Raw genomic sequence first — 13,196 nt, forward strand, 5'->3', positions numbered from 1 at the left:
CCTTCGGCTCAGGTCATGATCCTGGAGTCCCGGGATCGAGTCCCGCATCGGGCTCCCTGCTCGGCAGGGAGTCTGCTTCTCCCTCTGACCCTCCTCCCTCTCATGCTCTCTGTCTCTCATTCTCTCTCTCTCAAATAAATAAATAAAATCTTTAAAAAAAAAAAAAAAGACCTAACCCCTAGTGCTTCGGAAGGTGACTGCATTTGGAGATAGGGCCTTTAAAGAAGTAATTTAGGTAAAGTGAGGTCATTACGGTGGGTCCCCATCCAGTACGACTGGTGTCCTTATAAGAGGGAATTTGGATGCAAACCGTGCACACACAGAGCGGGGACTGTGTGAAGACACAGGGCAGGGAGAAGGCAGCCATCTGCAAGTCAAGGAGACAGGTCTCAGAAGAAAACTAACCTGCTGACACCTTGATCTTGGACTTCCAGCCTCCACAATTGTGTAAGCCACCCCGTCTGTGGCGCTTTGTCATGGCGGCCCAAGCAGACCAAGACACCAGGCCGGGGCTGAGACCTCGCACACATTCCCTCATCTCATCCTCAAACAGCCCCGTGAGGGATGGCTGTTCTCAGTCCCACTTGTCCTGACGGAGGAGACAGGCTCAGAGATGACACGTTACTGGTCCGAGGACATACAGCTAGGGAATGGCAGCAGGAGGGCTCCAACAGAGGACCGGGGGCGGGCTCCAGCCAGACCTGGAGACTTCCTGCCTGTGGGGTCGTCAGGGTCAGACTGAGAAAGGAAACTGCATTCCTCAGTCCCAAGCAGCAGGCTAAGGGGGATGGCAGTCAGACAGGAAGAGGCCTTGACCTCCGGAGCCCAGGCCCACCCTGCGGGCTCAGCTCAGTGCCCCAACAGCCTCTTGCCACCCCCAGCTGCTCCAGGAATGCAGGATGTAAGGGGGGCCTTGGGATGAGCTGGCGTCCCCCCAGCTTGGCCTCCTTCCCCACCCCCCACTTCCTGGCAGCCCCCGGAGTGAGCAATTCCAGGCTCCACAAATTCCAGGCCCAGCCTCCAAGCTAGAGGAAGCAGAGAACTTTCCCACAGTCCTCAGAGTAGAAGGAAGGCTCCTCTAAAACCAGCAGCAGGCTGCCCCTTCTTTCCCCGCCCCCTCCTGCCCACAGCACCCGCATCCACCCACGGGGCTCCCCTCAGCCTCCCAGGTGAGCTCCCAGCTGTGCTAGGCACAGGGCCAAGAGCTCCCCCCAAACCAGCTCAGTTAGCCCTCCCAGGAATCCCACCGAGCTCAAGCTTGGCACCCTCGCATTGTGCACATGGGGAACCCACCCCCGACCTGGGGTGGCCCTGCCAGGTCAGCCATTAGCCCTGGAAACCTGAAGAGGGCAGAGCTGGGCCAGGGCTGGGCCAGGGAGGGAGGAAGAAGGGACGAGCGGGGAGGGTGCCCAGGCCAGGCAGCCAGAGCCCAGATGGCCTCCGCCCAGCCCTGGCCCCACAGCCCCAGGGGATCTGGGAATAGGAGACCTTTTGTGGGTGGCAAGGCCTGGCCCAAGTGACAGGGGTTGGCCTGACTGAAGGCCCGGTTCCTCCCACCTGACAGATTCCAGACCAGAGGCAGCTCTGCAGAACGCAGGATGGGAGGGGCGAGCCGAGTCAGCCCGGCAGCCGGGCCTCCAGGTGCCCACGCTGTCCACCCCCCACCACAGGAGGCATGCCGGGCAGGGAGGGTGGGGGCGGTGGCCAGGTCACCAGGAAGGAGGTTCAGGTTTCAGCACAGGTTGTTCCTTCCGCGAGAGCACCAAGACCCTCAGTGCCCCACTGTCCCCGTTTTTGATCAAACTCCTTAGGGCCCTGCAGGGCCCTCTGAACTGGACCCCAGTGCCCCCCAGCGCATTGGGTCACCCTCCCCCACTGCAAGGCTTCATGCAACTCCTCTCAACTGTCCCCACCTCCAGGCTGCCGTCTGCGCTCAAGGCTAGAATGCTCCTCCCCCTACTCGAGGACCATTCATCCTTCAGGTCTCAGCTGCCCACCCTCTGCACACACAGGATCAGCAGCCCCCAGCACATACACACCCTCCAGGCTCTCGGGGTGGCTCCCACCCAGGACCCGGCACAGCTGCTCCTCCTGCTTAACATCTGCGCACCCCCCACCCCCCCCACGGGGCTGCCCGCAGCACAGGGGCAGGACCCGGGTCTGGCTCCCTTGCTGCCGCCTCCGCGCCCAGACACTAAAAATGTCTGTTGAACAAATGAGTGAGTGGAAAGAGACCTCAGAACTTGACAGAAGGGAACACTGAGGCCCTGAGAAAGGACATGAACTGCCAGGCTACCCTACAGGTCAGGGGTAAGGCAACAAATGATACAAGAGAAGTCCTGGGGCGCCTGGCTGGCTCAGTCAGTGGGGTGTGCAAATCTTGATCTGGGGGTTGTGGGTTCGAGACCCACACTGCAGGTTGATACCGCTTAAAAATAAAATCTTTTAAAAGAAATTAAATAAATGAATAAACAACAGAAGTCTTTACACCAAGCATTGGGCAGACTCTGTGAATCCTTACAAACACCCTAAGCCTCGGGAGGGGTTATTACCCCATTTTATACAGGCTCCGAGGGGTAAGCTGGTCTCCTCAAGTCATGTTGCTAGGAAGGGGCAGAATCGGGACTGTGATTCTGTGCCGCAGGGTCCAAGGGCTCAACGACCATACCCCCTCTGAGAACAATCTCCCCAATTTTCTCCGAGCAGGACAGAACTGTTTTCTTCAAGGAAGAAGGTTAAAAGGCAACATCGCAGTGGCTTTCCTACAACCCCGGCCCGAACCGGAGAACAGCTCGCAGAGCAGGGTTGCCGCACCACACTCAGCCACTAGGTGTCGCCACCCGGCGCATGCCCCAGGCCACGCCCCCCCCGCCGCCGCCGATCCCCAGGGCCCCTCACCATTGTTGCAGTGCCGGATGCAGTCCTGCAGGATCGCCTGCCACTTGTCCTGCTCGGCTTCCGTCATCATGCAGAAGTAGTAGTGCCGGGCGGAAGGGTGCCAGAGGATGAGCGGGAACTGCGTGGGGCACTTGAGGATGGGGGCGGTGCCCGATTTTGACGTGGTCCCTGCGGAGACAGCGCGCGCTGAGCCGCCGCCCTCTGCGGTTTCTGTCTGCGGGGGACGGCAGGCGGCGGATCCCTGGGCCCAGCTCCCAGGGGCGGCTGAAGCCCAGACAAGTCAGTGGGGAGGCAGCATGCTTCTTTGTCACTGCATCCCCCACAGCCCAGCTGAAGGGACCTCAGAATCCCCCGGCATCTGTTTAGACCCATTTCCCAGAGCTGGCATTGCATCTGGGGAAAGGCTCCAAACTCCACGCCTCCAGCACAAGGAACACGGGGTCAGAGCCCTTAGGCTCAGAGGCTGAGCATTACCTTCTTGGGTTTCCCTCCAAATTTCAGCTGTGGAGGCCAAAGTGTGGCTCAAATGTCCCAAGGGGGAGGGAGGGCTGGGGTGGTGGGGGACAGGAGGGCTAACTGAGCTGGTTTGGGGGGAGCTCTTGGCCCTGTGCCTAGCACAGCTGGGAGCTCACCTGGGAGGCTGAGGGGAGCCCCGTGGGTGGATGCGGGTGCTGTGGGCAGGAGGGGGCGGGGAAAGAAGGGGCAGCCTGCTGCTGGTTTTAGAGGAGTCCTCAACCACACAGGGCGCTCTACTCCCAAGCCCCATCTGGGGACACAGGCTGCCCCCCAGATCGGCTACTTCCCCACCCCCTGGTTTCCCTGGGATCATCCGGGAGGCCGATGTGCTCCTGTAAGGCTTCTGGGAGCCTCCGACAGGGTGGGGTGCAAACGGGACACCTAGAATAACTCCTCACAAATGCAGAGCTGACTCCACAGTGTACAAAGCAGGGCCACCTGGGTCATCTCCTCCAGGGGGCTCGCAAGGCCTCAGGGAGGTGGGAAGGGCAGAGGGAGGGGCCCCCACGGCATAGCTGTGACTATAAGGCTCAGGAAGCGGGCACGCAGGTGGGAGTCAACACCAGTCCAGTCCCAGTTCACTGGGTGGCCTCCTGCAAACCCTCTCCCAGCCTCCCCTCTGAGGACATGAGCTGTCCCTTCGAGGCCTGGCCACTCTCTCTGCAAACGTGGAGCCTGGAGTTCTGGGATCAGGACTGCCCTCTCCCCCGGCCACCTCCTGGGCCTAAGCAGGGCATCTCGACCTGGGATGGGGCGGCGGGGGGGGGGGGGGCTCTTTTACCTGGTAAGGAGTTGCCAACAAGCTCCAGGTACTGATCCACGGAGGTGAGGATTTTGTAGCCTGCACTGTTGATGACAGCTCGGGGTGGGACCTGCCGCTCGTAGGCCTGAGGAAGGGACAAGAGAGATGGTCCAAGCCTAAGCCCCATCTCCAACTCTGGCTCCAGGGCCCTCTCAGTGTGGCCTGCCTGAGGCAGGGAGGAGGAAGGGAAGGGAGGGGGAGGAGGGAGAGAGGGAGGCAGAGGAGGAGCCCACCCGCTGCGGTGATTAGAGACCACCTGGTATAGTGACGGGAGTCCAGGCTCTGGGCTCAAATCCCAGCTCCACTGAACACCGTCTGTGTGATGCGGACATTAAGCTCCTTCAGCTCCTATGCTTTAGTTTCCTCATCTGTTAAACCAGGGCAACAACAGCTCCTACTCCACGGGGCTGTGTGGGACTGCGTGAGACGATCCACACAATATGATTAGCTGGGGGCCTCAGAGCCAGACGCAGGAAGCCTTACCTATTAGCAGCAGCTACCACGAGCTGAGTGTGAGCGTTTATTACACACCAGGCACCGTGCTAAGGGCACTGCATTGCTTCCTTTGACAAAATCCTCACAATCCAAGAGGTGAGTACCATCGTTAGCCACGAGCTCACACAGGCCATACGCAGCCAACCTAGGACATAACCCTGGTCTGTGCGCCTCCTGGGTCCAGAGTCTTTGACCATGACCCTGCACTGTCCAGCAAATTCCTAGGTTCTGAGCTCCACACGAGTCCCCTGTGGAGGAGAATTAGGTCTGGACACTGCGTTCTTACACCCAAGTGGCTAAAAAGTGGCTCTAACGTAGTAGCTCATACAGCAGGGCTGCCGTGCTGCCGCCGGCCACTAGGTGTCACCACCCAACACGCTGCTCCAGGATGGCTCAGGACCTCCAGGGCACTGCTTTGCCTAGTGTGGTCCTAGGTCATCAGTACCATCAGCCCCACCTGAGAATTTGTTAGAAATGCAAACTATCGGCCCTGCTCAGACCCAGATCAAACTGGGTAGGCCCAGTAACCTGGGTCATATGCCCACCAGGTGGTTCTGATGCCTGTTACCAGTTTGAGAAGCCCTGCCAGGGGCCATCAGGCTGCTCCCACCCTGTTTACATTTCTTTAACCCTGATTTTCCTTGAACAGAGGGCACTCAGGCCTGCCCTTTGCTACTTTGGAGAAATGTATGGTAGAAGAAATTGGGTCTGTGGCTCAACCACGGGGGGCTTCCCCAAGGGCCCAGGGCAAAGATAAGGAACAATGGGCAGGACACTTACCCACTAGGCAGCAGGGGTTGCCAGAGGGGCAGAGGAATCAGGAAGGAAAAAGATGGGACCGCCACCCTGGGGTAAGTGGAGGAAGGGAATGGCCAGACTCCTGTGTCAGCAGTTGGTTGTGACCGTTGAAGAGCAAGGATGGGAGCGGTTGGAGAGCTGCAGGAAGCCCAGCCAGCAAGGAGGCTGGGGGGTGAGGGAGCAGGGGCTCTGGCCCTGGGACTGGACGATTTGAGGTGGGTAGGGGCTAGTGGCGAGTGGCTTACAGGGGGGAGGCAAAGTGAAAGGGGAGCCCCAGAGCAGGGCTGTTTATAGGAAGCCAGCGGAACAAGCAGGTTGGGGGTGGGGGCTGCAGAGAAGGAGCAGAGCAGAGGTGTGTGGGGGGGGGCCTCACCACTTTGTTCTCGTAGAGCACCAGCCCATAGTTGTGAGGCACGAGACTGAAGCGGTTCCTCCATTTCTTGTTGTCCTCCTGGTACTGAAAGAGGTTCCCAGAGAAGATGATGCGCTCATCCAATGGCACCTGCGGGTGGGGTGGAGTGGGGAGTGAGGCCGGGCTCCCCCACAGCCCAGCCGGGCAATGGGGTCCCCCAAGAAGGGGGGGCTGAGCACATCCCCCATCCCGATCTCCCCGAGTCCTCCTCTGAGGCAGGGCTGCATCTTAGCCATGTGACAGATGAGGAGAGTGAGGCTCAGGGCAAAGGAGCTTCCCCAAGGTCCAGCCAGAGCCACAGCGATGCCAGGACTTGAGCCCAGGCCAGGCACCAGCATTCAGGGCCCAGCCAGGACCAAGGTCTCCCACTCTGTCCTGGCCCTAGACAGGCACGACTACCTTGCGACGCGTCTCTGCAGCCCACGGCAGGCTGCTTTCCCATCCACCCACCACTGCAGCGCAGCTACACCAGCAGGACGGGAAATGTCCATAGGCCAGTACGGGGAAGGCCCCGGCACCTGGGAAAGTCTCTTTCCTGCTCTCGGCCTGTTTCCCCTGAGGGTAACAAAAACTTGGCCAAGGTGGCTGCAGAGAACCTCCCTGGCTCTGACAGCTAATAAGATGAACTCCATGAATTTGGGTGGGGTTGGAGGGGACCTCAGTTTGGAGGGTTCAGTGTTGGACCAGCATCCTGGCAGACAGATGACCAATGCGGGCAGCAGAAACACCCAGACCTTCCTCGCAAAGCCTTAGCTTTGACTCCACCTGACTCAGTGTGACTTCGGGCCTGTCACATCACCTGTCTGTGCCTCAGTGTCCTCATCTGTAACATGAGGATGGGGACAGCAATGACTTCAGCCAGGCATCTTGAGGATTCCATAAGACACCGCGTGCCAGGATCACGCACACCTGACAGTCTGCTCAGCTCAGGATATGCAGGAGCCTCCGTGACCGCCGCTGGGATTCCTCGGGCTGTGTCAGTCTCCCAGCTCCCCAGGCTGACTTATTTGGGGAGAAGGGATGGCCATGCCTGAGAGCATGTTTCCTGAACAAACCCACACAGGGAAGTTTCAGGAAAGGGAGATACAGAGGCGACAGGGGGCAGGCTTACTCCTGGATGAGTGGAGTTTCAATAGCTTCTATCTGTTCTGCAATAAATATGGAGCCTTTTGCAAAAATAAACACATATCCTATGTAGTAACAGGAGAAAGTATTATCATTAGCAGTGCCTAACCCTTCCCAGCTTCCCTGCTCAGCTTCTGGGTCTGCCCCTGCAGCTGGCGTCAGGTGGGAGCCTTAGGTCCCAAGCTGCCCACCCCCAAGGCCCTGTGTCTTCACAGGGGCCCCCTCTCCCCAGCAACCTCCCTGCTACTCTTCAAGGGGAAATGCCAAAACACTCTCGGAAAACGAGGGCCCATTGTACTCAAACAATAGGACCCCACGACTGCTTCCTACCCAGGGATAAAAATATTTACAGGAAAAGAAAATGGTCCCCCCGCCACCCCCCACCCCACCGCATACAAGTGGGCTTTGCCCGAGTCACAGAGCTATGCTCAGTGGGCTATATTTAGACAGAGGCCTCCTCTCAAACGCAGCTCTCAAATCCCCATCTTTTCTAGAGAGAAAGAGCAGATAGCTCTCCTGACACCCTGGTAAGACCCTCACTCTCCCCAGGCCCCCCGGTTTGGTCCTCCTCCTAGCTCAGGGCAGGAGCCCCGCATCAGGGGCATCAGGAGCCCTGGGCAGGCCTTCCCAGAACCCCCCCCCCAGCCCCCTCGGGAGTCCACCCCCAGATCCTGGGGCAGCCCGTAATGGGCGGTTGCATGCGGGTTTGGATTTTATTTTTAAGACTTTCAAATGGCAGAGTCATGTTTCCACTGGAAGGCCTGCAGGAAATGAAACGGAACCTGCCAGACCAGGCAAAATATTTTGGACTCTGCAAAGCTCTCCAATGCTGCGCTGGGAACCTTCGCTGGGTGGCGAATGGTTAGAGCACAGTGCCCAGTTCCGACGGCCCCGATCCCTGCCCCAGCCCCACCGCCCATGCGGCGGGAGCCTGGACAAGCAGCTCCACCTCTCTGAGCCTCAGTGTCCACAGTGCAGGTGTGGACATAAGTCTAACCCGTTCAAGCGATGTCGAGCCAGCTGGATGAGCAGCGCCCACATAGCATAACTACTATTTTTAACACGATTTCTGTTTTTTTACTCTTACTACTGCTACTTTATTATTTCTAATAAAAACAATTGGTATTATGACAATTAACATTGTTATTTCTATTATGATATCATCCTGATTTATCACAATGGTCAGTTTCCTGAGTGGCAAAATGGGACCAAAAATCCCTGCTTTTCAGGGATTGGGGGTGATTTCCTTTTACTCCTCTTACTGACTTGTCACTGCAGTGTTCCTACAATGGGTATTAAAGCATTACTACAGATGTCCCTCCCGCCGTGACTCTCGAGCCTCGTGCCGTCAGAAACCACCACTCTGTCTTGGGTCACTGGGACCCGGGCCGCCTGTGACACCACACACATGGGCACGTGCCAGACACCCAGTCCAGGCCACACCTCCGGGTACCACCTCGGCCCTCTGTTGTCACAGGGTGGGGAGGGGGCCACGACACCAAGGGACCAGACACAAAGGGTCACGGGATGCTCCGAGGCTCTGCACAGAGCCCTGGCCTGCCCTCCACCCCAGCCAGGAATCTGGAACCTGGCTCGCATCCTGCCTCCACCATCCTGGGCGAGCCACTGAAAGGCCCAGCTGTACACACTGCTCCCTCACTCGGATGTTCTCCCCTCCCGGCAGGTCCTCAGCAGAGATGGCCCCTCTTCCAAGAAGCCCTAGTGGGCCACCCAGACGAGGCCAGACACCCCACCCAGGCTGAGTTCACTCTGTCATCTCCTTCGTGGCACCCAGATTGTCGTGTATTACGGTCTGTCTCCCGAGTGTCTGTGGGACCAGCGTGGCCCCGCACCTGCCCTAGCTCAGTGTGTGGCCCTGACCATGGGTCCACTTGTCTCTTTTCAGGTGATGCCTCCAGCTGTCCTTCCCACTGAGAAGACACAAACGGTAACACGTCCCGAAAGCCAGCTCCAGCCCCTTTGGTCTCATGGTAGGTGGACACATCTTCCACCACTTGGGTTTGGGAGAGGGTGGGGACAAGAAGGAAACCACCCCAACCCTCCCAAGTCTGGAGCCTTTTGAGGCTCTTCTTTCTGCTCTGCCACCTCAGTGAGCCCCATACTGGTCCCTTGCTGCATGATCCGAATCCCATCCGGCCTCAGAGGCCCCAGGACATCCCCACTCCCTCCCCAGGCTACTCTCAGGCCTCTGGCCCATGATGGCGGTTCTGGGTATCAGTTCACAGGCAGAGAAACTGAGGCTCGGGAAGGTGAGGCCATGGGCTGGAGGTTACCCGGCAAGTCAGGACTTGCATCCCTTAGTAACCACCCCACCTGCTCCCCTCATTCTCCACAGCCCTCCACAGGAGGTACCCACCTGTCAGGTCAGGAGACCGACCCGAGGGTTGACTCAACTGCCCAAGCCAGCAGCTACCAAGAAGCTCTGGGCCCGGTCCCCTGAGTTCTCTCCCCCCATACCACAGCATTCCAGCCTCCATCCTTCCCCTACAGTCCTGTCCCGGGCCCCCGAAGCCTGAGAACAGGCTGACCCCGGCGGCCGGGAGGAAGCCGACAGGCCTGGGTGGGGAGGTGCGGCCAGGTGACCAAGGGCAGCTTTGGAGCCCACCAAGCACGGAATTCAGCCACAAAGGACCCGAGTGGCGGCACTGGGGTGGCCTGGCTGACCTGGTTTGGAGCCCACTCCCAGAGGGATCAGCTCAGCCAGTCCAATTCCCCAGAGGGAAGCTGGCGGGCACTCTGCCCCGGGGCCACCAGCCAGGACCAAGTAGCCTCCCGCCTCCTGCTGGGCCACTCGGGGCAGGCCACCTGCAGAAGAGGTGGGGCTGACACCCTTCCTCCTTGTCACCCTTCCCTCTGCCACCCCTGGGCTGTCCAGGCGGTAGAAGGTGAAGGTCACTAAACGGGGGAATGCCCTGGATTTTCCCTGGGCTGACTCAGGGCCCCCTGTACCTCCCCCCAAAGAAGGGCTAGCTCCTCACCCCACAGGCTCAGGCCTGGGGTTGCCAGCTCCCAGCTGGGCACTCACAGCCCAGCCTGTGTTCCAACTGTCCCTCACCTCCTCTCCGCCAGTCCCGCCTCCGGCCCCACTCGGGGGCCAGTCACCGCAGGGCCCTTCCCAGGAGGCCTTGTGTGCCTCCTTCAGTCCGTGCTGACCCATGGGCTAGAGTCACACAGCTTCCAGTCCCTCCACAAATATTTACTGGGCAAACACAATCCTGCTAATAACAGGCTAATGACAAGCCTGGAGATGCTGACGCTATCAGCCAGCACTCACCAAGCACCTTCCCTGCTCCAGGCGCCCGGCTGGCTGATTCCTTCATCAAGAACACCCTGCGCAGGTGTTCTTACCCCATTTCACAGATGAGTAAACTAAGATCCACAAGGTGACGTGATTTGCTCATGGGTACGAGGCCTTTAAGAGGAGCGGCGCCTGGATGACTCAGTCGGTGAAGCGTCCAACTCTAGATTTTGGCTCAGGTCATGATCTTAGGGTCCTGGTATTGAGCCCCACATCGGGCTCCGTGGTCTGCTTGAGGATTCTCCGTCTCCCTCTGCCCCTCCTCCCGCTCTCATGGGCACACATGCGTGCACACTCTCTCTCTCAAATATTTTGTTATTTTTTTTAAAGATTTTATTTATTTATTTGACAGAGACACAGCGAGAGAGGGAACACAAGCAGGGGAGTGTGGGAGAGGGAGAAGCAGGCCTCCGGCGGAGCAGGGAGCCCGATGCGGGGCTCGATCCCAGGACCCTGGGATCATGACCTGAGCCGAAGGCAGACGCTCAACGAATGAGCCACCCAGGTGCCCCTGAAATAAATAAATCTTTAAAAAAAAAAAAAAAAAGAGCAGCTGGGCTTGAACCCAGGCATGTCAAGATGATTCCAGAGCCCCAGCTCTACCAATGGAGGAGTTGAGCTGGCAGGGAGTACCCCGTACCCCATGGTGAATGGAGGGGTCTTGGCAAGGCCACTGGGTTATCTGCCGATTCAGAAGCTGGGTAGGGGGCGCCTGGGTGGCTCAGTCGGTTAAGCGTCTGCCTTCGCCTCAGGTCCTGATTCTGGGGTCCTGGGATCGAGCCCCCTGTCGGGCTCCCTGCTCAGCGGGGAGTCTGCTTCTCCCTCTTGCTCAGCCCTCCTCCTGCCCCCACCCCTGCTCGTTCGCTCGCTCTTGTGCTCTCTAATAAATAAAATCTTTTTTTTTATAAAGATTTTTATTTGACAGAGAGAGGCACAGCGAGAGAGGGAACACAAGCAGGGGGAGTGAGAGAGGGAGAAGCAGGCTTCCCGCCGAGCAGGGAGCCCAATGTGGGGCTCGATCCCAGGACCCTGCGATCATGACCTGAGCTGAAGGCAGACGCTTAACGACTGAGCCACCCAGGCGCCCCATAAATAAAATCTTAAAAAAAGAAAAAAGACGCTGGGTGGGCCCCTAGAGACCATCCAGGCAACAATGGTAAATTGAGGCCGTGCGGGAGCCCGCCCTGCACCCGGCCCAGCCCCTCTCACCTTGCGCCAGAGCAGCTGGGCCTGCGGCAGCCCCGTGCCCTCAATCTCGTGGCGCATGCTGTTGAAGAGAACCACGCCATACTGGTCCTCATAAAAACGGCCGAACTCCGTCAGGATCTTCCCAGTTTTCTCTGAAAGGGAAGAAGAAACAGGGCTGTGAGGTCGCCATGGTTCCCTGCGAGCAGCCGCCCTGCCCCAGGGGCATCATCCAAGCTCCGTAATTCCTGTTTGCGAAGCTGTGGGCTCCGGTGCTCTGCCTTCACCGGCCTCGCGTTCCTGGCCAGAGTGGTGCATTCCCTGCACACAGTGGGTGGACTTTCGCACAGGAAAACCAGCAACGATGGAGACAGAGGAAATCACCAGAAAGAAAACACGAGACACCAACAGACAAGTGAAAAGACGCCGAGCCGCCGAGCCTCCCAGCCACCCAGCAGCTGCAGGCAGACCAGTCAGGGTGTGGGGGAACAGACCCCTCAACTCGGAGCCCTGGGTGCTGGAAGTCGGGAAGGCCTTGAGGGCGTACAATTTTAAGGGTTCACGTAGGGCCCCGGATGCCGCGCTCACTCCTCCAGGAATTACCCACCGCACGCCTCCCGGAGGAGCAGGTGTATGTATTCACCCAGCCAATCAGCAGACACGAGCCATGCGCATGCGTGGATGCTGATTCAGACCATCCCAGGCGCACCTGGGCCGAGGGTGGGGGCACCTACAGGTACCACCAGGGGGAAGGTGCCCACACGGCCAGGTGAAGAAAAGCGAGTTACAGAACCGCGTGCGGAATATTACCTCATTTAAAATCACTCCTATTTGTGCCTATAAATTATTTACGCTTGGAGACGGAGGAAAAGGTCCCGGAAGGCAGCACTCCCCAACTGTTCTGGGTGGGACCCCTGGATGTGGGAATGGCAGGGCCGAGTGAATTGCATTTTCTGCTTTATTCACTTTCACAGCATTTGAATTATTTTACAACCGTGATTCCTTCCACAATAAAAAATAAATAAACATTCTAAAATTAACTCCTCTACCAAGTTAACCACCTTTTTGCCTCCACTGGCCATTTGCTTCTCTGTTGCCAAAGCAGTTTCTGAGCAGAGAAGGTGATTCTTGTGGCCTCCAGGGCTCGCCCAGCACACATCAGACGCTCAGGACCAGCACTGCCGGGGCTTCCCTAATAACAGATGAAACTGAGGCCCGTGACAAGGAGGCCCTGTCCTTGGGAGAGATTTCCCGATCCCAAGAAGCTGTCGCTCGAGTCCTGACTTTGGGGTGGTGCCAGCTCACTCCGAGGCTCCCCTCTCTGGGCCTCGGTTCCCTGCCCACTAAGACTAGAGTCCATGGTGGACAGGCCCTGCCACCTCTGCCAGTCTTGGACTCCAGGTTTGAAGACCTGGCCCTTTCTCAAAGAAGGGGCTGATGAGACACCGTCCCTCCTACGGCTGGTCTCTGCTTCTCAAGAGCACCCAGCTAGGACAGCATTTCATTTAATCCTCTCACGAGCCCTGTGACGTAGGGCTGGTGTTATTCCCATTTTGGAGAAGACCCAGAAGCGCTGAGACCCAGAGAGGTTAAGTCACTGGCTCAAAGTCACATAGCCAGTGGGTGGTGGAGCTGGGATGCAGTCC

The 13,196-nt window shown here is 58.3% G+C and overlaps 1 protein-coding gene across 1 annotated transcript in view; it reads right to left on the reverse strand.

Moving 5' to 3' along the window:
- Positions 1-13,196, reverse strand: part of NIBAN2 (niban apoptosis regulator 2) — a 46,695-nt gene that overhangs the window by 3,839 nt on the left and 29,660 nt on the right. The window contains exons 2-5 of the mRNA XM_081804090.1: positions 11,575-11,705; positions 5,883-6,011; positions 4,196-4,301; positions 2,738-3,066 (exon numbers count right to left, since the gene is read on the reverse strand). Coding sequence (XP_081660216.1) covers positions 2,738-3,066; positions 4,196-4,301; positions 5,883-6,011; positions 11,575-11,705 — 695 coding nt within the window. The remainder of the gene's footprint in view (positions 1-2,737; positions 3,067-4,195; positions 4,302-5,882; positions 6,012-11,574; positions 11,706-13,196) is intronic.

The sequence above is a fragment of the Leptonychotes weddellii genome, chromosome 14 (assembly GCF_054177405.1).
Source record: "Leptonychotes weddellii isolate Sample4059 chromosome 14, ASM5417740v2, whole genome shotgun sequence".
Classification (NCBI taxonomy): Eukaryota; Metazoa; Chordata; class Mammalia; order Carnivora; family Phocidae; genus Leptonychotes; species Leptonychotes weddellii.